The 25,735-nt window shown below is 53.0% G+C and overlaps 1 protein-coding gene across 1 annotated transcript in view; it reads left to right on the top strand.

Moving 5' to 3' along the window:
- LOC144731754 (transcription factor AP-2-beta-like) overlaps positions 1-25,735 on the top strand; it is a 93,264-nt gene that overhangs the window by 4,311 nt on the left and 63,218 nt on the right. The window contains exon 2 of the mRNA XM_078612975.1: positions 12,720-13,496. Within this exon, the coding sequence (XP_078469101.1) occupies positions 12,720-13,496 (777 nt within the window). The remainder of the gene's footprint in view (positions 1-12,719; positions 13,497-25,735) is intronic.

The raw sequence follows: 25,735 nt of genomic DNA, 5'->3' as shown, positions 1-25,735 counted from the left end.
CACAGGCAGGCAGGTACAGGCAGGCAGGTAGGTACAGGCAGGTAGGTAAGCAGGTACACAGGCAGGTAGGTAAGCAGGTACACAGGCAGGTAGGTAAGCAGGTACACAGGCAGGCAGGTACAGGCAGGCAGGGAGGTACAGGCAGGCAGGGAGGTACAGGCAGGTAGGCAGGTAGGTAAGCAGGTACACAGGCAGGGAGGTAACAGGCAGGCAGGTAGGTACACACAGGCAGGTAGGTAAGCAGGCACACAGGCAGGTAGGCAGGTACAGGTAGGCGAGCACGCGTCCGCGTCGTGTACAACGCTCGGACGCGACGTTCGTGGGCGGTTTCGTGCGAGCGAGGCTGTTGAACCATCATCATCGTGATCATCATCGTCATCGTCGTGATCATCGTCATCATCATCGTCATCATCGTCATCATCATCGTGATCATCATCGTGATCATCGTCATCATCATCGTAATCATCGTAATCATCATCGTGATCATCGTAATTATCATCGTGATCATCATCGTGATCATCGTCGTCATCATCGTGATCATCGTCGTCATCATCGTGATCATCGTGATCATTGTCATCATTGTCATCATTATCGTGATCATTGTCATCATTATAGTGGTCATTGTCATCCTAATCATCGTGATAATTATCATAATCATCATCGCTATCATCTCCATCGTCATTATCATCACCATCATCATCTCCATAGCCATCGCCATCATCGTCATCACCATCGTGATCATCATCTCCATCATGACCATTGTCATCCTCATTCACTTTCAACCCTTTTCTCAACCCGCTGTTGGATGATGACCCGCTCGACGCCGTCTCGGTCGCGTTGCCACCTGTCCTGGTTTGCTCCGGACCGTGCCCTTGTTGAGTGATTCAGCCCGCTGTGCCACATTACGTCTAGTGGTGGTGTTTTTTGTCTGTCCCTGTTATGTAATAATCATTCTGAAGTTACACCACTCAAGACACTCCCTGTTCTGGTATTGTGGAATATTCTTATTCTTACCACGACATGCCCATGCTTCACCACGTGGCTTTGACGAAGGGAGAGGTTCAAAACAATTATCCCAGGCGTATGGCTGAAACATCACTCGCCACTGGCGTCAGTTGATACAACGTTTGCCTGGCACCAAACTCAGGGGATGACCATGTTCAATTTGCGCAAAGTGCTCACTGCTGCGCCACCGCTCCATCCTCGTCGTACGACAGCGAATCTATTCGTCGAATGTCCGGCACGGACTATAGGAAGACGTCAACATCACTGTAGACGTTCTGTTTGTGGCTATGCTTTGTCTCAGCATCGCTCAACTCCAGCCGGAACAGTCCGGCTGGATAACGCTGACACGCAGCGGCGTTATCGCCTTGTTTTGCCTGCATCATAAAACAAAAACCTGTTCGTCGGATTACAGGAATATAGGGTTCAATAATAATAATAATAACACTACTAACTCTGAGGTTATACCGCTCAAGACACTATAATGGATGTTTACTGGATGCTGTGCCCTCGTGATGCCACCTAATCGTAGTGTCTTACGTCGGGGAAAACCTCAACGCAAAGCGGCGTTCTGCGAAAATGCGGAGCGAGGGATGAATGCGAGTCGCGGGTGTGGAACCACGCGGGCGCTCAACCAAGACCTGCTTCTCGAACCCCGCCGCGATGTCGAGCGACAACGGAGCCCGCGGTGGAGACGCGTAGAGAGACGGTGCGATGGACACGGACAAAGAGACGGACGGGATTTGTCCGAGAGGACGATAGGCAACTGACGAAGACACGGAGAGCGGCAGAGAGGGAGGCAGACATGCGGGAATGTGAGTAAGGCAGCACAAGACGGAGACTCGAGGAACATGGGGGGGGGGGGGGGGGGGGGGTGATCGCACAGAGAGACACACGAGGAGAGAGGTGGGGCGAGAGAGAGCGAGACAGGGAGTCAGACAGTGAGACTCAGGGAACATGGGTTGAGAGAGAGAGAGCGGATAGCAGCAGCCGGAGGCAAGGTAGAATTCACAACCAACCCCCACCTAACCTCCCCCCCCCAAAATCATTCACCCTCCCCCCCGCACCCACCTACCCCCAAATTCTCCCCTCCCCCATCTGCACCCCTTGGGCTGCTACGGTTATTGCCTCAAGGGGGCAGACTCTGTCCACATCCTCGCTCGCTCGCTCGCTCCTTCCCTCCGTGCCGACGACCCCCAGGGATCGGGGAGCCGCATGCGGTGGTTCTTTATGGACTCCTTCGAGACGCAATTTACTAATGACCTCCGTCTCGCCTTCACCACCACCACCACCACAGTGCATCGCGTCTCTTAAAACATTGAGTCGTGTTCATGTTGTTTTTGTGGCCGGCTCGTTCCCCTCTCCACCGCCCGGATAGATATCCGAGAGCGACTTCGCTTCGACTCAGGGTCGGAATATTTATTCATCTTTGGAGGAATTTCACTGAACTATAAAACTATTTTTCACAGGTGTCCAGTAAGTCCAAGTTCGACTCGAGAGTGAGAGAGAGAGTCGCCGAGTCTCACGACTTTTCTGGATGGTGCCGCTCAGTGAGGATGTTTGGCCAATTCCTTTATCCGCTTGGAAATTCTTGCTTCGATTGTCCTGCAATGTGTGTGAGGGCGCCGCGGTGGAGAGATGTTAACTACCTCGCCTGGTACACAGGAGGTTCGTGGGTTCGATCCCGATCCTGACGCTTGCTGCTGTATATTTGGAGTTTGCATGTTCTCTTTCTCTCTATCTCCCCGTGGTCGCGTGGATTTTTCTCCGGGTCCTCCGATTTTTTTTAGAATTAACATCACCACGCGTTCAGAGTATTTATCTGCTATGAATTTCCACGTGGTGAGCCACTTCGTTTAGCTATCATTTTGCGACCAGGTCGCTTCTGAAAAAGAGCTATGTAGCTCAGTGGGCCTTACTTGGTAAAATAAAAAAATATATATACATAGTTTATATATTGTACAGGGTGGTCGATGGAACATCGCTCCAAACGGTCTGCTATGTAGAGAGACGGCCGGTAAAGCAGCCCAACTTGTTCTGGACATCTTTGAAAAAAAATAACTTCATAGGTCATCGGATTCTTCCAGGATAGATAAAGATTCGCATTCTTAGGAGTATGACTCACACATCTCTACGTGACCCACCAACCCTCACTTTCTCAAGCGCTGCGTCACAGGCGAGCGTCACGTGCCGCTACCACCAAAGGGATATTCGTCGCGTTTGCACCAAGTTCCTCGCAGAAAAAGAAGCGAACTCGGGTCAAATGTAAACGAATCGACGACGCATTTACGTTCAATCTCGATGGCATTTGAATACCGTTAGTGCACAGGTTTCCCATGCTCTATGCCAGAGGTGGGGAACCTTTTTCCTGCCAAGGGCCATTTGGATATTTATAACATCATTCGCGGGCCATACAAAATTATCAACTTAAAAATTAGCCTTGTTATATTTGGTCAAACATTTAATTAACTAACCCCTAATGCGATGGCTGGAACTGCTCCTCTTTGGTGAGGCGTGTGATGTTAGCTGGTATTGATGATGTTGCTACTCGCAAATGCTTTGCCAGGTTTGCTCCTAGATGTATTGAATTTAGAGTCCTGCCTGCGGTTGTCTTGGCAGGGCCACACCAAATGATTTCGCGGGCCTTGTACGGCCCGCGGGCCGGACGTTCCCCACCCCTGATCTATGCGGTAGTAGGGGTTGCGATCCAAAATAGGGACGCACAATGCGAAACCACACGAGGAGACAGCTGCCTGCCGAGACACATTACACACCCAGTACACACACCCAGTACACACACAGTACACACACCCAGTACACACACAGTACACACACACAGTGCACACACAGTTCACACACACACAGTACACACACACAGTACACAGACAGTACACACACAGTACACACCCAGTACACACACCCAGTACACACACAGTACACACACACAGTGCACACACAGTACACACACACACAGTACACACACACAGTACACAGACAGTACACACACAGTACACACACACAGTACACACACACACACAGTACACACACACAGTACACAGACAGTACACACACAGTACACACACACAGTACACACACACAGTACACACACAATGTTGCCCCACGTTCGCCCGCATAGCCGCATTTGAGTGAATTGAAACCGCACGTAGCGAATTTAGGCTAAGAAGCAGGTTCGCCGCATGGACACAAAACCGCACAAACCGAACCCGCACGAAACGAATCGCACGAATCGGTTCGTCGGCAGCTGGCTGTGCGTATCGTGAGAGGTGGCGTCGGCTGGAAGAAGCATTGATCCAGCAGTGGATCGGGCATGGCTGATGATGACGCTCATGATGATGAATACGAACCACTGGCCAATGGGAGTCCCCAATAATAGTACAACAGCAATTTGAACCAGACCCTCCGATTATAAGAAGAATCGATGATTATTATTATTTAGATGATCGTTTCGATGCATTTGACGCTGAGCGGGGAGGGATTTCGCGATATTAAAATAATTGATTGTAACAAAAAGGCGTCCTTTATAATTTCCAATCGTTACTTCGACTTAGCTCGTCGCAGCAATTACATTAATTAGTAATAATGTTTGCATATCGCGTAAATACTGTGACAAGTTGCATATATATCTGTAATATTTGGTGCGAAGATGATCATTCATTCGTAGGATATTTAAAAAGTACATATTTTCTTTACCAGCAGCGGTGATGATGATTCTATGATTATAGTTTCCATAACATAAAATATTTAGTGATATCGAGTTTCGGTGGTGGTGGTGGTCCTCATGATATTGTTGCATTCGTTATGATAGTGGTGATGCTGATGATTCTATAGTTGTTCATGATGGAACCTTGCACGATCTTGAGCTTAGGTGGCGGCGTCGGTGATGATAATATGAATTATAATATGAATAATAATGTTTACATTTAACATTAAGCGTCGTCTTTCCCGCATCCCGCATCTCTCGCCAATCGCTTACGAATCGCCGGCAGGAGGGGGTCGGTGCTACCAACGAATGCCGTGACCACGATGATATTCACACGTACAAAACACGTGATCAAATTCTATACCACTACATGTTTCAAGGTATCGAGTTGAGACGGTGGTGGCGATGATGATGATGATGATTATTATTATATCGTCAATAAGACGAGTTAATTTATGCATGGTCGAGGCGGTGGCGTTGGTTTACGACGGTGGTGCCCGCGAACAGCACTTGCCCCAACAGTCTGCTGAAGGCTACACGGGTGATCTTTGTCTTTCGTGATGATGGCGGGGAGCGGTGGTGCAGCGGTTAGCGCTACGCTGCGCTACGAACCCGGCGACCCGAGTTCGATTCCCGCTCGCGGTCACCAACACCCAGTGACGATTATTTTCTGCACCGGCCCTGGGCCTCCCCTAGGTCGACTCAGCCTCCAGTCAGTACCTGGTGCGGTGTGTATAACGTCGCCACGAGGGAGACAAAAGCGGGCGGGCGAGTTGATCTACACCCACCCATGTTGGCTAACGTAGGCGCTGGCTGAGAGCCCTTTGCACCAGCGGGCTACCCGGGGGGGTATTTGTCTTCGGTGACGGTACGAGGAACGATGAAAGTTTAAATTATACTGCCCGTAAGTGTTCGCGCGATGTTCATGACGATGATGATGTAGCTGGCGTCTCGGGAATTAAACGACACAATCGTAGAACTCGCTCGATCGCTCGCTCGCTCCTATCTTAGCCCCCCTCCTACCCCCTCCCCCATCAACTCCCCCTCCCCCCACTCCGGTGCCCCCCCCCCCCCCCGTGCTCCCCCCCCCCCCTCTCGGTGTGTCTGTCGTTGTGACGCGTGTGCAGAGAGAGAGAGAGCGCATTTTTCTGCTCGCATGCCTTCAATGAATAACCATGAGCGGGTGATGGGTGGGAGGCAGGGGAGGGGATGGATGCGGGGGGGGGGGCGCGGGCGGGGGGGTCGTAACAGAGGGAGAGAGACACCCGCACAGGAGGGGGTTGAAGGAGAGACGCACACACACACACACCCTGTGTGTGTGTGTGTGCGTCTTTGTATGTGTGTGTCTTTGTGTATATATGTGTGTGGGGAGCGGTGGTCGAGCGGTTAGCGCGCTGCGCTATGAACCCGGCGACCCGGGTTCGATTCCCGCTCACGGCCAACACCAGTGGCGATGATTTGAGCCGGTCTAGGGCCTCCCCTAGGTCGACTCAGCCTCAAATGAGTACCTGGTGCGCTGTGTAAACATCACCACTGGGGAGACAAAGGCGGCCGGGCGTTGTGTTGGCCATCCACCCCCTCGTGTGCCGTGCCGGCCTTCATAGGTGCTCGCTTACGGCACTTGCCCTAGCAGTCTGTTAAGGCTACACGGCGGATCTTTGCTCTGTGTGTCACGTACCCAAGTTCAGAATCTTTGTTTTGTATCCTGGAGAAATTGAGTGGAGTTCGATCCCCGCTCACGGCAAGCACCAGTGACGATTGTTATCTGAACCGGTCCTGGGCATCCCCTAGGTCGACTCAGCCTCAAATGAGTACCTGGTGCGGTGTAGTAAACAAGCATTGCCACTCGGGAGACAAAGGCGGCCGGGCTCGCGAACAGCACTTGCCCCAAAAGTGTGTTGAGGCTACAGGGGTGATCTTTGTCTGTGTTGCGTGTGTGCGCGTGTCGCGTTGGGGGGAGGAGTATACGAAAGTAATGTTTGGATCCGGAGAGAGAGAGGGCATTGAGGGTGGATGAGAGAGAGGGTGGGGGAAGGAGTAAGGGTTTGGTTGTGGGGGCAAGGGGGGGTGGGCGGGGTGGATAGGGGGGGGGGCTCGCGGGGGGAGTGGGGGAGGCGTAAGAGTGAGCGATTGAGAGAGGGGGGGGGTGCAGACGGAGGGAGTGACATGGGTGGTGGTAGTCGTGTGTGTGTGTACGTGTGTGTGTGTGTTGCGGTGGCGCGGCGTTTCGCCCGCGTTCAGCCGATTCTGCCCAGACGAGTCGCGTCCGTGGCTCCGAGCGGGAGCGCGCTCCTAGCTCGCGTTAAGCAGCAGCAGCAACAGCAGCAACAACCACTCAGCAGCAACAACAACCACTCAGCAGCAACAATTCAGCAGCAGCAGCAACTCAACAGTAACAACCACTCAGCAGCAACAACAACCACTCAGCAGCAACAATTCAGCAGCAGCAGCAGCAACTCAACAGTAACAACCACTCAGCAGCAACAACAACCAAGCAGCAACAACAACCATTCAGCAGCAGCAGCAGCAACTCAGCAACAATTCAGCGGCAGCAACAACTCAGCAGCAACAACAACAGCAGTGGCAGCAGCAGCAATACTATTATTGCAATTGCACGGAGGAGCTGAGTGCGTAAATACAAACTTGTAGATGACAAGAGTCGTCTCGTAGCGGTGCACAGCGAACGCGTGCCAATATCCCCGTGACTTTTGTAATTTTACATATATAAGATATTTCTTTTAGAGTGGCGGCGGCGGGGGGGGGGTTGGGGGGCAAATTAGATCGCTTTTTTTTTTATCTGAGAGCCTCTGACTGCATTCATCCCAAATGCTGGTCCACACGTACGCGGCCATGGTGAGTTTGCCGCGTCGCGATCTTATCTCGTTCTTATCTCTCTCTCTGCGCGCGCGCTGTGTGTGTGTTGTATTATATGGGTCGACTCAGCCTCGGCTGAGAATCTGGTGCATGTGTGTAAACGTTAGTGCGAGGGAGACAAAGGCGGTCCGGACGTGGTGCTGGTCACACACGCCGGCTCGTCGTAACGTGACGGACCTTCACATGCGCTCGCTGACTGCACTCGCCCCAACAGTCTGTTAAAGGCTTTACCCAGGGGGATCTTTTGTAGTATACACACACACACGTATATATATGTGGTGTATGTATACATATATGGGGGGAGCTGCAGTGCAGTGGTTAGCGCGCTGCGAATACGAAATCCGACAGAGAGCCGAGTTCGATTCCCGCTCACGGCCACTGCGGCCAACAGCAGTGATAGCGATTATCTGAACTGATCCTTGGAATCGCCGAGGTCGAACTCAGCCTCCAATGAGATCCTGGCGCGGTGTGTACACATCAGCACTGGGGAGACAAAGGCGGGTGGAGGCGTGTTCTTTTTCCGGCCACACCAATCACTCGTGTGCCGTGTCGGCCTTCGTAGTTTCTCGCGAACAGCAATGGGCACCCGACAGTTTGTTGAGGTTATACGGGGGATCTTTGTGCGATCTTCGTAGATTTTTTTTACAAGTTATGAATGTCAATTTCTCAGTCTTTTAATCGTGATGCTATTTGACGTTTAGAAAGCGACAGTCAAAGATCTCCCGTTCATCCTTCACTGATTTTTGGCACAAGTTCTGTTTGCGAGCATGGGTGGCCAGCACCACGCCCGGCCGCCTTTGTCTCCCGAGTAGCGATGCTTACGCAAAGAACCAGACACTCATTTCAGGCTGAGTGGACCTAGGACCGGGTTCATATAATCGTCACTGGTGTCGTTGGTCGTGAGCGCTCAACCCACTGCGCTACCCATTGCACAACCCACTACACTACCCACTACACTACCTACTACACTACCTACTGCACTACCCACTACGCTACCCACTACACTACAAACTACACTACCCACTACACTACCCACTACACTACCTACTGCACTACCCACTACGCTATCCACTACACTACCCACTACACTACCCACTGCGCTACCCACTACACTACCCACTACGCTACCCACTACACTACCCACCACGCTACCCACTACGCTACCCATTACACTACCCACTACACTACCCACTACACCACCCACTACACTACCCACTACACTACCTACTACACTATCCACTACACTACCCACTACACTACCCACTGCGCTACCCACTACACTACCCACTACGCTACCCACTACACTACCCACTACGCTACCCACTACACCACCCACTACACTACCTACTACACTATCCACTACACTACCCACTACACTACCCACTACGCTACCCACTACACTACCCACTACACTACCTACTACGCTATCCACTACACTACCCACTACACTACCCACTACACCACCCACTACACTACCCATTACACTACCTACTACACTATCCACTACACTACCCACTACACTACCCACTACGCTACCCACTGCGCTACCCACTACGCTACCCACTACACTACCCGCTACGCTACCCGCTACGCTACCCACTACGCTACCCGCTACGCTACCCACTACGCTACCCGCTATGCTACCCGCTACGCTACCCACTACGCTACCCACAACTCTACCCACTACACTACCCACTACACTACCTACTACACTACCCACTACGCTACCCACTACGCTACCCACTACGCTACCCACTACACTACCCGCTACGCTACCCACTACGCTACCCGCTACACTACCCGCTACGCTACCCACTACGCTACCCACTACACTACCCACTGCACTACCCGCTACACTACCCACTACACTACCCACTACACTACCCACTGCACTACCCTCTACACCACCCACTACACTACCCACTACACTACCTACTACACTACCCACTACACTACCCACTACACTACCCACTACACTACCCACTACACCACCCACTACACTACCCTCTACACTACCCACTGCGCTACCCACAACACTACCCACAACACTACCCACTACACTACCCACTGCACTACCCACTACACTACTACACTACCCACTACACTACCCACTACACTACTACACTACCCACTGCACTACCCACTTGCACTACCCACTGCGAGCGATACAGAGAGACAACACACACACAAGCGCGTACGAAGTGAATCAACTCCACATTGTCGACTCTGAGATATCGCGTGCGACTTTCCACCGCCACCACCGCCGCATCATCAGCAGCACCAAGCGACGTGTCGAATGCAACTTGTTTCCTATGTCTCTCTCTCTCGCTGTGCGAGTGAGTGATGCGGGGTGGGTTCTGGCTGGCGGGGGGGGGGGGTGTCTTCGCGCAAAGCGAGACGCCTGCAGGGCATGTTTCGGGGGGAGGGGGGGCAGGGGGGTTAGGGGATCTCGGAGCGACAATCGCCCCCAGGGCACGGAGATCTCCGCCGACTCCAGCGCGCTCCGCGCTTTCAATCGCACGCCCGTCGCCCAACTGCGAATCGCGAACGCTGTTGCATCGCTCACAGCTGCCCGCGTGCGTGTGTGTGTTCGTGTGTGTGTTCATGTGTGTGTGTGTGTTCGTGTGTGTGTGTTCGTGTGTCTGTGTTCGTGTGCGTGTGTTCATGTGTGTGTGTTCGTGTGTGTGTGTGTTCGTGTGTGTACGTGTGTGAGTGTGTGTGTTCGTGTGTGTGTGTTCGTGTGTGTGTTCGTGTGTGTGTGTTCGTGTGTGTGTGTTCGTGTGTGTGTCCGTGAGTGTGTGTTCGTGTGTGTGTCCGTGTGTGTGTCCGTGTGTGTGTTCGTGTGTGTGTTCGTGTGTGTGTGTTCGTGTGTGTGTGTTCGTGTGTGTGTGTTCGTGTGTGTGTGTTCGTGTGTGTGTGTTCGTGTGTGTGTGTTCGTGTGTGTGTTCGTGTGTGTGTGTTCGTGTGTGTGTGTGTCCGTGTGTGTTTGTGTGTTCGTGTGTGTGTGTTCGTGTGTGTGTGTTCGTGTGTGTGTCCGTGAGTGTGTGTTCGTGTGTGTGTTCGTGTGTGTGTGTTCGTGTGTGTGTGTTCGTGTGTGTGTGTTCGTGTGTGTGTTCATGTGTGTGTGTGTGTTCGTGTGTGTGTGTTCGTGTGTGTGTTCGTGTGTGTGTGTTCGTGTGTGTGTTCGTGTGTGTGTCCGTGAGTGTGTGTTCGTGTGTGTGTGTTCGTGTGTGTGTGTTCGTGTGTGTGTGTTCGTGTTCGTGTGTGTTCGTGTGTGTGTGTTAGTGTGTGTGTTCGTGTGTGTGTGTTAGTGTGTGTGTTCGTGTGTGTGTTAGTGTGTGTTCGTGTGTGTGTGTTCGTGTGTGTGTTCGCGTGTGTGTTCGTGTGTGTGTGTTCGTGTGAGTGTGTGTTCGTGTGTGTGTGTTCGTGTGTGTGTTCGTGTGTGTGTGTGTTCGTGTGTGTTTGTTAGTGTGTGTGTTCGTGTGTGTGTTAGTGTGTGTTAGTGTGTGTTCGTGTGTGTGTTCGTGTGTGTGTTCGTGTGTGTGTGTTCGTGTGTGTGTGTTCGTGTGTGTGTGTTCGTGCGTTTGTGTTCGTGTGTGTGTGTTCGTGTGTGTGTTCGTGTGTGTGTGTTCGTGTGTGTGTGTCCCTGTGTTCGTGTGTGTGTGTGTTCGTGTGTCCGTGTGTGTGTGTCCGTGTGTGTGTTCGTGTGTGTGTTCGTGTGTGTGTGTTCGTGTGTGTGTGTGTGTGTTCGTGTGTGTGTGTGCGCGCTGTGCTACGAAGCTGGCGAGCCGAGTTCGATTGCTCGCTCACGGCCTACCCAGAGAGAACCTCGTGCGGTGTGTAAAACATCGTCACTCGGGAGACAAAGGCGGCCGGGCGTGGTGCTGGCCACCCACCCCCTCGTGTGCCGTACCGGCCTTCATAGGTGCTCGCTGGCAGAACTTGCCCCAACAGTCCATTAAGGCTATATGGGGGATATTTGTTTTTGTTTGTGTTGATACTGGACATTTGTTAAATTAAAAAAGAGCTTCATAGCTCATCGGATTCCTCCAGTCTAAAGATTCTGATTGTGTATATGTATGCGCCTTTGTTTGTCTTTGTGCATCTACGCGTCTCTGTATCTGTGTAGGTCTCCTGTGTTTGTCTGTGTATCTGCGTTTTTCTGTATCTATATGTGTGTGTGTATGTGTGTAGGTGCATCTTTTTGTCATGTGTATCCGCGTGTCTTTGTGTCTGCATCTGCGTGTGTGTGTGTGGACGTGTGTATCCGCATGGGGGGGGGGGGTGGGAGCGGTGGTGTAGCTGCTAGCGCGCTGCGCTCCGAACCCGGCGAACCCGAGTTCGATTCCCGCTCAGGAACAACACCCGGTGACGATTTTCTGAACCGGTCCCGGGCCTCCCCCTAGGTCGACTCAGCCTCAAACGGGCAACCTCGTGCGATGTGTAAACATCAACAACGGGGAGACAAAGGCAGCAGCAGCCTGTGAAGGCAATGCTCGTGTCTCCGTGTGTCCCTCTCCACGAACTGGGGCCACGTCGCTGCCCTTGATGCACCGAGTTCGTCTCGACGCATTGTCTCGTCCGCCTCTCCGCCCGCGTCTGAGTCACGTCCGGCCTCGTTACTCGCGTGACTTGCCCGCTAAGGAAAACATCGCCTCTCCATCGGTCCGTCCGTCCGTCCGCGCGTTCAACTTTCAAGTTCCGCATCGCGATTCTTCGCCGTTCGACCGCGCCTACGTGTCCGTCTCGCCGCCCGTGCGTGTCCGTCTGCCCGTCTGTCGGCGGCGTCCGTTCCTCGGTGTCTCCGCCCGCGTGTCCGCGCGTGCTCCCCACCCCGCTCGCGCTCCTCCCGAGACTCCGGCATCTGCCCGAGAGACTCCCCCCCTCCCGTGCCCCGCTCCACACTCCCCGCGCGACTCTCGCGCGCCGATGGATGAGAGTCGCGGCGTCGGCACGAGCGACGCGCCGCGTCTAATTGGCCAACGCGCGAGGCTTGCGTCGCGAAACCTTCATCGGACCTCTCTCAAATCGCTCACGACCGCCTTTGCCTCTCTGCCCCCCCCTCTCTCTCTCCCCGCTCTCTCTCTCCTCTCCCGATCCTTCTCCACTCCGCCGTGGGCAGGAGCGAGCCGACATGGTGGGGTCCCACGGAGCCGGCCGTCTGGCCGCTCAGCTGGGTCAGGCCGGTGGGCCCTACTCGAGCGGGGCCCCACCGCTCTCCCACTCTCACTCGGCGGCGGCGGCAGCGGCAGCCGCGGCCGCCGCTGCCGCCGCCGCCGCTGCCGCGGACTTCCAGCCGCCGTACTTCCCCCCGCCGTACCAGCCGCTCGCCTACGCGCAGTCCCAGGACCCCTACGGCGCCACCCCCCACGACCCGTTCGGAGCGCTAAATCCCCTGCACCAGCACAACGCTCTGCACCATCATCACCACCACCACCACAACAACCACCACCACCACGCGCACCAGAGCCAACAGGCGGCGTGGCAGCAGCAGCAGCAGCAATCGAGCGCGGCTCAGAGACAGGCCACACCAGAGGCGGCCAATGCGCACGGTCACGCTCATGGAGGTGGTGGTGGCGGCGGTGGAGGAGGAGGTGGAGGCCACGGACACGGCCACACGGGGCCATCGCATCACCACCACCACCACGGGGCGGTGAGCGGCGGAGCGGGCGCGCAGCACGCAATACTGCCCGCTCACTCCGCGGCGTCGACCCGAGCCTTGGTCACGCAGCTGTCGGGCGGCGGACTGGAGTCGAGGAGAGACTACGGCACCCCGCGGCGCCCGGACATTCTCCTGCACGGCTCCGGTGGGGGGCCGCCCGGGGGGGGGCTCGACGCGTCGCTCGCGGACGGACTCACGCTCGCGGGACTCGTTCATCAGCACATGGACGACATGCAGGTGGGTGAGAGGGTGAGCGCGTGGGTGACTGAGTGGGTGGGTGGGTGGGTGAAAGAGTGGTTGAGTGGGTGAGTTAGTGGATGAGTATGTGAGTAGGTGAGTGAGTCGGTGAGTGGGATGCTGTGCGGAGCGGAAGCGCTGTGACGGTGGTGGTGGTTAGCGCACTGCGATACGAACCCGGGCGAACCGAGTTTGATACCCGCTCACCATCAACATCAGTGACTCAACAGCTGGGCCTCTCCTAGAGCGACTCGGCCTTTAATGAGTACCTCGCAAAGATCAGTAACCGGGGAGAGGAAGTTGCTCAAGGCGTAGGTGCTGCTCGCTAGACAACACTGGCCCCAAACAGTCTGCTATGGAGGTTATATCGGGGGTCTTTGTCAGTGAGCGAGTGAGTGAGCCGGCGAGTGGGAGAGATGGTGAGTGAGTGAGAGAACCGCGTTACGCACTCACACAACATGAAGACAAAGATCCCCCGTATAGCTTTAACAGGGTGTAGGGGCAAGTGCTGTTTGCGAGCACCTATAAAAGCCGGAACGGCATACGAAGGGGCGGGTGGCCAAAACCACGCCCGGTCGCCTCTGTCTCCCTAGTGGCGATGTTTATACATCGCACCAGGTACTCATTTGAGGCTGAGTCGACCTAGGGGAGGCCCAGGACCGGTTCAGATAATCGTCACCGTTGTTGGCCGTGAGCGGGAATCGAACCAGGTTCGTAGCGCAGCGCGCTAACCGCTCCACCACCGCTCCCCACAACACACGCACACTCAGTCACACACTCACATATATACACACTCGTTCACGCACTCACTCACTCGGCACGAACTTACTCACTTATCGCCACTCACTCGCTCACACTCTCTCAGTCGACCGCTCATTCACTCGTTCGCACGCAGACACAAACAGCCCCACTCACACACTCACTAATATACCAACTTACTCGCTTCGTGCATACACACACGCACACACACACAAAGACAAAGACCCTTCGTATGGCCTTAACAGCGATGTTTACACACCACTCACACTAGCAAAGATCCCCACGCCATACATTCGTACCTATTAAGCACGGTGAGTGGTTGCTGTCTGGTCAGCACCACGCGCGCACCCGACCGCCTTTGTCTCCCAAGTGCTGATGTCTTACGCACCAAACCGGAGTCGACCTAGGGATATCTACGGTCACACATCTGCACGTGATTCGTCTAGCAGTCGATAGACCAAAAAGTCTTTCGTTTGTATCGTATGTATATATATATGTACACATCTCGAGGGTTATATTGACGCTGGTTGTTGTCAGCTGTGGACACAAACAAAGAAAATGTATCCTGATAGTCGTGATGATGTCATGTGACTCACTGAGTCTCAAGACTAATTTTACGGAGGGTCCTGTCACATTGAAATTTTGGGGCAAATGCAATTCCTTAAGGAGCGTGAAATTAATTCAAATTTCACGCGCCTGCAGTATATATATATCTACATTAGGACAAAGAGCCTGTAACGGACTGTTGGGGAAAGTGCTGTGAGCGAGTAACACCTATGAAGGCCGGCACGGCACACGAGGGGGTGAGTGGGCAGCATCACGCCCGCCCGCCTTTGTCTTCCCCAGTGGCGATGTTTACACACCGCACCAGGTACTCATTTGAAGCCGAGTCAATCTAGGCGGAGGCCCAGGACGCGTTCAGATAATCGTCACTGGTGTTGTCCGTGAGCGGGAATCGAACTCAGGTCGGCCAGGTTCGTAGCGCAGCGCGCTAACCGCTGCCCCACCGCTCCCCCCCCACACACGCACTCCACGGTCTCGTTCTACCTAATTCGTGGAAACGATCATGCCGCTGGGCCATGTCAACTCTAATGGCGTTGCAGAGAGGCCAGAGAGTTGAAATGTGGTACAAGCGTAGCCCAGGCTGCGCTTGTAACGTGGACACATTCTAAATGCCACAATTTTCCAAACTGGGCCACAGCCCCTGCCCCCCCCCCCCCCCCTCAAATACATGAATTGCAGAAGGATGCCTGAGAGGTTTCACACGGCACGGCACGCAGGATGAGCCTCAAAGATGAAACTCATCGCTCGCGCAAAGTCTCGTGCTAATCAACGCTTAGGAATAGACAGCTAGGCCAACACGCTCCTCAGCAACACTGTGTGTGTGTGCGTGGTCTTAAAGGGAACAACATGTGTGATGATAATAATAATAGTAGACGACGTTTCGGGCAATGGTCCTTCTTCATAGCACGTAGAGAGGCCATAGAGAGAGAGACGGTGGGTAATGCGAGTTGGAGACTACAGACTGATACGATTGATGTTTTAACATGGCAGCACTGCATATACCTCGTAATTTGTTACGAACATACGATCCGCACAATCAGTGGACCAAGTGATTCTCCTCGCGTGGAGTATGACGCAAACGCTCGTGCAGGTTGCACGTGTGTTGTATCCTGTAGACCTATACACACAAACAAAGATCCTGAACGTACTTTTTGGAGCAAGCGCTTTAAGCGAATAGCACCTATGAAGGACGGCACGTCACGAGGGGGGGTGGGTGGGCAACACCACGCCCGGCCGCCTTTGTCTCCCGTGTGACGATGTTTACACATCGCACCAGGCACTCAATTGAGGCTGAGTCAATCTAGGGGGAGGCCCAGGACCGGTTCGGATAATCGTCGCTGGTGTTGGCCGTGAGCGGGAATCGAACCTGGGTCGCCAGGTTCGTAGCGCAGCGCGCGAATTCCTACACAACCGCTCCCCACACATATACATATTCACACACACACATGCGTGTACATACGCGTACACACACACGGACGGGCCCGCGACTTACATTGCACGATTGTCCAGATAGTTGTTCACCAACGGTTCGTGATGTATGGAAAGTCACAGCGAACGTAATCATATAATGCGACATCAGCATCTCAACGTGGTCGTACATGAACACGGAGAGCGAGCGGTGGCGCAATGGTTAGCGAGCGGACACCCGACTGTTGATTTCCAGCCAGGGCCTAACGTCGTGATGTGCAGCGGGCGTTATCCCTTCGCCAACCCACAGACTCACCAGCGTGGTGAAGTATGGTCAAGTAAAACCCCTGCGACCCTCCCCCCTAAGACCGACACAGCGTGGGGATTGAATGCCTTTATCCAGCCGTGGATTGACATCGGGACATCAATAATCATCACAATTACAATTTACAACGTGGGTTTTTTTATTTTTTCGTATACACACGCATATATATATACACATATATATGTGTGTGTGTCAACGGTATCTACTGAACCAGCCAATTACATCTACAGCAGAGAGATATGTAATAAGTGACGTTTCGGGCAATGACCCAACGAATCTAGAATGACCCTACATCTGTACACAGATACATGCTGTACAATTCCGTATAAACAACATGTCCAGATAATTCACGATAAACAACGAATATAATATACATTTTAAGCGTGCAGAAAGGCTGACCTCTGCAATATTAATGTACGGTTAAAATTACATGTTAAAAAGAAACCCACTGAGACTCGTGTACGAATCACGCATCCGTCTGTGCGTTATCCAATCGTAATACAAAAATAACCCATCAACAGTTCCCGAACAACCGTGTCGTGGTCCTCCTCCTCCTCTCGTCTTCTCAGCGCACCGTCAAAATTAATCGGAGCCAATGTGACCGACTGACATCGGAAACGGTGATGGGGCAAACACCATGGGTGGGTTCTGTTCCAATTGCGACTCTTCAGCAGAGCACAGTCAGTCGCCAAATGCGCTGCTGCTGCTGCTGCCGCCGCTGCAAAGTCTGCAAATATGGTGAACCTCATTTGGACGGAGGCGACTGCCAATCAAACAAACACGGCGTCTGTACGCACGTTGGCCATCCGTGCTGAATCGGAGGCGATTCGCGCACGTGTCGGGAAGAGCTCCACCTATTCTCCATCGCCCAGACCCTTCCCCTTCCCTCCCCTCTCGCCCCTCCACTCCGTCCCGTCCCTCCCCTGTAGAGGGCCTTGCGTGACCCATCACTCAACGCGTGCCCTCTGTGACGGTCACGCGTTCCTCGGCCACTCGGCACTGCCCAATGCCATCCAAATCACTATCCTCTAGTTTCGTCACCGCTTTGTAAGCTATGTTATAGAGTGCCTTGAGCGAAGCTAAGGCACTCGTCAAAATGCAAATGCGACGATATATTAAATTCTGGCGAACTCACAGTTTACTCGTGTTATTGTGTTTTCAGTTAGTCGTGTCGCTCCAGCTCTCACCGCGACTGTTGATGCGACCGTGGCCTCGCGGTCGCTGTTGTGCATCTATAGACAGTCTATATAGACTGTCGCATCCGTAGATGCAACGTAACTGGCAGGTCTCTCTTAGCGCGACCCCCTTAGGACCCCCGATTCGCTACAGAGCTCTTAGGCTCTGCACGTGATACGGCTGTTGTTGCCTTGGTTGTTGCTGCTGCTGCCACAATCGTCGATGGAAACTGTTGTTGCGTTCATAGTTGTTGCATTCAGACCCTAAACGTAGAGCGGAGCAGCTGGTGTTGTGATGGTTGGCGGTGCGTATTGATAGATATATTGATTTGCATATTATGCTAATTATAATTGTTAGGTGTTTTTTTTATTTGTTGTTGCTGTTGCGTCTTGGGATGGTGGTTGTTGTTGTTGTTGTTTATGTTCACGCTGTATAATTTCACGTTGCTCGTGCGTCTGCGTTTTAACCGTGTGCGTTGTTACATTTACTAAGCGCATGCATTGACATTGTTGCTGCTGCTGCTGCGTTACCGATCAATTGGCTGGGACGCTGCATGCATACATCGCTGTTCCTCCAGCTGTCGCCCCCTTGAGCTACTTAGGCCAATTTGCTTTCCTCGGCTGTTGGAACGTGAGATGAGAAACCCTGCGCCCTGCGTGCGTTCTCTCTCATCTCCACGCCAACCTCTGTCCGTCTCTCGGTCTCTCTGCGCGTGCCATGTCGAACCTCTTTCGTCACTTCTATATTTGAAGCTTTCGTGACTGGAAGGATTCATATTCTTAGGTTTTTTTCCGGTAAAGTCACGTAGGTAAAAATTTTAAATTCATAAAAGTAAAATAAAAAATAAAAATAAAATAAAAATCACGACGTTTCGGAGGCAACACAAGCTTCCGTCTTCAGGTGGAACCGTCACAGCACGACAGATGTATCAAGTAAATGAGAGATTCCAAGAGATACCACTCCGTATATATAATGGTTGAGGGGGGGGTCGTCAGCCCGTCACTCACTCTCTACGCGTCTGTACGCGACTGTTCAATTGATGCTGTTGTTGCTGCTGTTGTTGTTATTGTTATGCATACGCTATCAGCAAATACAAACAATAGTCTGTTGATTATTATTGATGTTGTTCGAGATCAGCGGCTCGGCAAGCTGCCGCTGCGTAGCCGCGTGCGGTGGCTCTTTAAGGGACTGCCGCTTCGTGGCCGATATTTATTAAGGGAACGCCCACCCACCCACCCACCACCACCGTCTCGTATGCACCACCACCACCACGGTGCATCGCGGCGCCTTGAAATAGTGAGAGGGTGCGGGGTGGGGGAGGTTTATTTTATTGTTTTTGCGGAATTTCGCAAAAGAACAAAAACCCCGTCTCGTCTTGTTATATTGGTTTCCGAGCCCCCCCCCCGCTCCCCCCGCCTGTTCTCGATCTTGTTTAGTCGGAAGAACCGCGGTCTCGCCGACATCTGTTCTTGAATCCGCGTTGAATTTCGGCTCAGACGCCGGTTTATTGGTCTTCGTGGTCTACTCGCGCCGTGCATCCCGAATGGCCGAGCACGTGGTCCCAACCCACCACCATCACCCACCCCTCCCGCCTGGCCCAGGCAACATCGCCTCTCCCTCTCTCTCTCTCTCGCTTTCTTTCTCCCGGCGATATCCGGGAGCCTGCAATTTGTGTCTCTCTCTCTCTCGGCTCGATGTGTCGCGCTGTTTGCCTTCACGCCGCATTACGTACGCGCGTGTGTGTGTGCGCGCGCCTTGTTGGTATTCATATAGGTGCACGCTAACAGCACTTGCCCCAATAGTCTGTTGAGGATATAGGGGGGGATATTTGTCTTTGTGCGCCTGCGTGTGCCGTGTTGGCGTTCATATGGGTGCTCGCTAACAGCACTTGCCGCACATAGTCTGTTGAAGGCTATATGGGGGATCTTTGTCTTTATGCCGTGTTGACCTTCATAGGTACTCGCTAACAGCACTTGCCCTAACAGTCTGTTGAGGATATACGGGGAATCGTTGTCTTTGTGTGTCTGTGTGCCGTGGTGGCCTTGATAGATGCTCGCTAACACGATGTGAAGGCTACATGGGGGGGGGGGGGGGGGGTCTTTGTCTTGTGTTCGCGGGTGTGCATTTGTGAGTGTGTGTGACGTGACGTTGTAGAGGACGCACTGACCACACCACAATCGCTCACTTAGCCCTCCGGCCTCTGTAGGCTATACGGGGGATCTGTATCTCTATCTGTGTGTCTGTGTGTGTGTGCACCTTCGATTGGCACGGTTGGCTCTGTGCGGTGCGAATAAAGTTCAACGTAAATATTGTGTACGCGCATTTGTGTCTGTTCGCCTGTATGCTAAATATACAAACAGATCCGATTTGATGTCGACATATATATACGCACACATATACTGTTTATAGCCAATACTGCTACATGTGCCCGTCTATCATACTTTATTTGTTATCATATAGGATTCACTTGCCTCTGTATTGGGTACGCGGTTAACGTGATCTGAGTGTGCATGTGATGCAGTGGGGAGCGCGCTGCGCTAGGAATCCCCATGCCCGAGTTCGATTCCCGCTCACGGCCACCAACACCGATGAAGATTATCTGAACCTCTCCTGGGCCTCCCCTAGATCGACTCAGCCCCAAATGAGCACCTGGTGCGATGTGTAAACGTAGCCACTTGGGGGAGACAAAGGCGGCCGGGCGTGGCGCTGTCCACCCACTCCCTCGTGTGCCGTGCCGGCATTCATAGGTGACCTCTAACAGCACTTGCCCCGACACTCTGTTAATGCTATATGGGGAACATTTGCCTTTTATACATGTGTAGTAGGACCGAATTAGGTGCACACACACGCAGCTTGGAGGCAACACTATTTATTAAACGGTAAATAATATAACGCTGTACATGAGGTGGTGACCACCTTCCTCAACTCACTAACACTCTGGAACGCGACACAGACTGGACCAGGCAGGCAACGGCCTGCCTGGCCCAGGACGACGACTCGGGACTTGACGACCGATGATGTCTTCACTTCGGAGTACAGTACAACAGCCTCGCTCTGCGTTCACACCACGCTTATATCTGCTTTGGCGTGGCTGGCTCCGCCCCGGCGTGGCTGGCTCTCTTCAGGCCACGCCTCCCTTCCCAGGACACGCCTCACTTCCCCCACCTCTGGGAAGGTCCGGATCCCTCCAGCACGTGACCCCCCAGGCACCCCCTTGGGGCCCCCAGCCCTCGTACAGGCCGACACAGTAGTGATCATTCTATGTCACTACATCACCCCCCCCCCTGTATAAACACACAGCCGTCCCCGGCTGTAACACAACTGTGAAAAATCGAAAAGATGTGCCTCCGAACCAGCAACATCAATAAATGACCGGCGACCGATAAGAAATACAATCACGTAATATATACAGAATCGACGAGGGTAAAAGGGAACCGCATAGAAAACGGGGAATAAACAACAAATATACATGAAAACTGGCTAACCCACTTACGCTCCAGCACAGCCCCCCCCCCGTTAGAATCACGCATGCAATGACAGTCACCCGTTAGCACCCCCCCCGCCTTTCCGACGTGGCGTCACAACCAGTAGCACGCGTCGGCCATATCGGGGGGGGAATTTCCATGTTACCACCCCACCGCCTTTCCGACGCGGCGTCACAACCAGTAGCACGCGTCGGCCATATCGGGGGGATTTTAACCCAGTCTCTCTCCAAGACTCGCATTGCAGCATATAGCTGTACCGACCGAGCTGAGACGACCCAGTCTCTCACTCACTGCACAACATGCACTCTAACAACTGAGGGATACAGTCTCAACGTAACAGGACAACTCCACCTGAACCTTACGAATCTCCAGCCCACTGTTTCAACGCGCCTCGGAGGGTCTCAACCTCCGAGCCGTCAGGTCAAGCTGTCAGCCATAGCATGATGGGACCACACTCCCCGAGCCATGTGAGCGCACAGCCCACAAGGCTAGACAAGCCACAGAGTGTCTCGATCTCCGGGCTGTCAGGTCAAGCCGTCAGACACAGCATGACGGGACCACACTCCCCGAGCCATGTGAGCGCACAGCCCACTAGGCTAGACAAGCCACGGAGTGTTTCAATCTCCGGGCTGTCAGGTCAAGCCGTCAGCCATAGCATGACGGGACCACACTCTCCGAGCCATGTGAGCGCACAGCCCACTAGGCTAGACATGCCACGGAGTGTTTCAATCTCCGGGCTGTCAGGTCAAGCCGTCAGCCATAGCATGACGGGACCACAACGTTCATGTTAGACACGCAACACTCACTGGGCCATCCTGGTCAGGACCTGCGCCCCAAGATAGGTGACAGCCAGCAGCACAATTCCAAATCCCTGGCAGCATGTCACCATCGCAATTTAACACCATCACAACACATACAATTTGAATTATGATCCCCCACAGAACTGATCCAATGCCGAACAGGTACGCACAATTTGTGACGATCCCGAATATTCAATGGTCACAACAATACACCTCACATCCCGTATCCGTGCACATCATCTCCGAGACTCGCATTGCAGCATGCAGCTGTACCAACCGAGTGGAGAGAGCAACGCAATTTGACGGCAATTAACGGAAACGCACCTCCGATCCACGTAGAACACAAGGAACATTCCCGCACAAAAGACATCATCTGTGCAACAACGGACAGGAACCAACCAGTGAGTTTTAAACAAACCAAACCTGTCATTTCAAAATCCCCTTCAACATTAACCATGGGACTCAGGGCATTCGAATTTTGAGAGCAAAAAAAAACTAGACACAAACGTCCAAAATCGCCGAATTGATTAATACAGTATATGCAGTATACGAAGTTCGTACAGTCAATCATTTGGCGCAATGCTCCATCCAGTCCCCACATATATACAACAACAATCCTAGACAACCGCAACAACAAACCAATCCTAAACCCCTACGCCAAGCATCAAAAACGCCACACAGCAACACACCACAACACCAAGCACCCAACTAACATCCCTATGAATAGCAAACCAAAAGCCCTAAGCCAACCTCTTCCTGGCCACAACATCACAACAACAATATAACACCAAATAACACTCGCACAAGCCAAAATGCAAAAAGAACAGAGGGAAAAACCGTCCGCGAGGAACACAAAACCGGAGAGTCAAACTGAAAAAGTCCCTCCCAGCAGTGTCTCCAACGTCGAAACCCTCTCTTCAATCACGGGCCCCTCTCGCTCTCACCACCGATGCCCTCCCCCGCTCTTCTTACTTCAATGTGGGGAGTGAGGCCTGTAATCACAGGGCTGCAGCGGCGCGCCGCCAGGCCGGCGCAGCACACAAGGCGCAAAAGGCGGGAACGCCGCCACCGCGAAACCACTGCCGCGGTGAAAATGGCGGGAACGCGGCTGTGGGAAGTGCGGGAACGCCAACACGTTGAAGTGGCGGGAACCGCCGGCATGGTGGAAATGGCGGGAACGCCGGCACCGCCGAAACGGCGCGAACGCCACAGCTGCGTCATCTTGCAATTTCGCCATCACTCACCAACACCCGGCCACTCCCTTGCCACCAGCAGCTGGTCGAGTTGACGAGCGACGTCGCTCCAGCTCGCCGTCGATGGCGACCAGCCCGGGCCCGCAGCCTCCTCCCATGCAGGCTGCAGTCGCCCATCCCCCGGGGCACACCACCGGGGCCCCGGACTCCGGGGTCGTCGCAGGGAGAGGCCAGGTGCAACCCACACCGTCCATCCGCACCTCCGGTTGGGTCTTGCACTTCGCTGCCAGCTTTTACACCATGGCAGCGAAGGGTACAGCTTCTTCAAATTAATCAGCGAAAGTTCGATGACCACTTTTGACACCAAATGTAGTAGGACCGAATTAGGTGCACACACACGCAGCTTGGAGGCAACACTATTTATTAAACGGTAAATAATATAACGCTGTACATGAGGTGGTGACCACCTTCCTCAACTCACTAACACTCTGGAACGCGACACAGACTGGACCAGGCAGGCAACGGCCTGCCTGGCCCAGGACGACGACTCGGGACTTGACGACCGATGATGTCTTCACTTCGGAGTACAGTACAACAGCCTCGCTCTGCGTTCACACCACGCTTATATCTGCTTTGGCGTGGCTGGCTCCGCCCCGGCGTGGCTGGCTCTCTTCAGGCCACGCCTCCCTTCCCAGGACACGCCTCACTTCCCCCACCTCTGGGAAGGTCCGGATCCCTCCAGCACGTGACCCCCCAGGCACCCCCTTGGGGCCCCCAGCCCTCGTACAGGCCGACACAGTAGTGACCATTCTATGTCACTACACATGTACACACGTTGTACTTGTAAACAGTAGCGGGACTCATCTTCTTGGTTCTTTCGGTAAAGTCACGTAGAAGGGAAGTAATAAAATAATAAAAATAAAACATAATAAAATAAAATAATTCTCACGACGTTTCGGCTACAACGCAAGCAGCCGTCTTCAGGTGAAGAATGAGACACTGCCAAGCTAGGAGCTTATATATAAGCTGGGTTGGAGGTGGAAGAAGAGCGCCTTAACAAAAAGAATGTGCATATCAAGAGGAATTTAGCATATTTAAATCGAAAAGTAGCGGGACTATTCCCTCTTCATATCGGTGCACTGTTGATGGGGCTCGTGTCCTGTGTACGCACGACACGCGGAAGCTCTCCCAGCGGGACGCGGAGCAATGTGAAACAAAATCTCCGAGTTTGGAAATGTGTCTCGTGCTCGGCCGAGTCTTGGCTACATCCGTGCCAAATTTCAGCTCTCTAGCCCGTCTGGAGCATCGTTTAGAATTCGCATCTCCGATCAGCACGGTTGGTTGCGTATGGTGCGTAAGAAGTTCAACGCACATACATCTCTCTCTCTCTCGAGACCCGATCGCCTGCACGTTTTCTCGATGTGGTCTGGACAGCAAAAGAATACACGCATGCGATATGTGTTGTGCACTCTATGTATAAAGCACTTACTATATACTGCAGTCAGCATGGGTGGCTTCATATGCATAGAATATGTACATGTACATTGCATGCTGATCATATAGTATACTTAATATCATGTATGACGGTGTATATATATGTGTACGCGTTATTGTGGTGCTGCTGCGTTGGCACGATTACAATTAACAACCAACTCACATTCGTCAATGACACTGCCTTATAAAGGAGGGTCCGTTGCCCGAAACGTCGACTATTAAATGGACGAATGTGTTGAGATATTTATATAAGACAAAGATCCCCCTGTATAGCCTCAACAGACTGTTGGGGCGAGCGCTGTTAGCGAGCACCTATAAAGGCCGGCACGGTACACAAAGGGTTTGGATGGCCAACACCGCCTTTTTCTCTCTAGTGACGATGTTTACGCACCGCACCAGATACTCATTTGAGGCTGAGTCGACCGAGGGGAGGCCCAGGACTGGTTCAGATAATCGTCACTTTTGTTGGTGGCAGTGAGCCCGAATCGAACTTGGGTCGCCGGGTTCGTAGGGCAGCGTGCTAACTGCTGCACCACCGTTCCCCATATATACGCACATATATTCTATCGGCTAACTGTTATTCATACGTATATGTGTATAGTATAGGTAACACGATTAGTTAATGTCTTATGTGCGTATAATGTCCACAGCTCTCTTCTTTACTCCACTGCTGGATGGACCAAGCCTCCTCCCCATGACCTAATTTCACTAAGGCGTCTTGCATTAATTCCCACGTAGTCGTGAATCAATGCTGTCAGAATATCTATCCGGTCTACGTGACAAACGGAAAGTCGCTCGCAATGTCCAGGCAGTCAAACAGAGGTAACAAAAAATTGTCCCCGAATTGACTGAAGTATTATCAGGTCATTGGTCTGATTTGTTTTAGCGAGTGTGTGTGTGTCTGTGTTTATATCCATACATGAGCATGTACACATACATCTACGTATCTCGTACATGTGAACGTTACATGTGTGCGAGTGTGTGCATACATGTGCGTGGTGCTGACCACCCACCCCCTCGTGTGCCGTGCCGTGCC

Source organism: Lampetra planeri, chromosome 2 (assembly GCF_965212315.1).
Source record: "Lampetra planeri chromosome 2, kcLamPlan1.2.h2, whole genome shotgun sequence".
NCBI classification, from domain to species: Eukaryota; Metazoa; Chordata; class Hyperoartia; order Petromyzontiformes; family Petromyzontidae; genus Lampetra; species Lampetra planeri.
The sequence above is the reverse complement of the archived record's forward strand: the minus strand, read 5'-3'. Positions and strand labels throughout refer to the sequence as shown.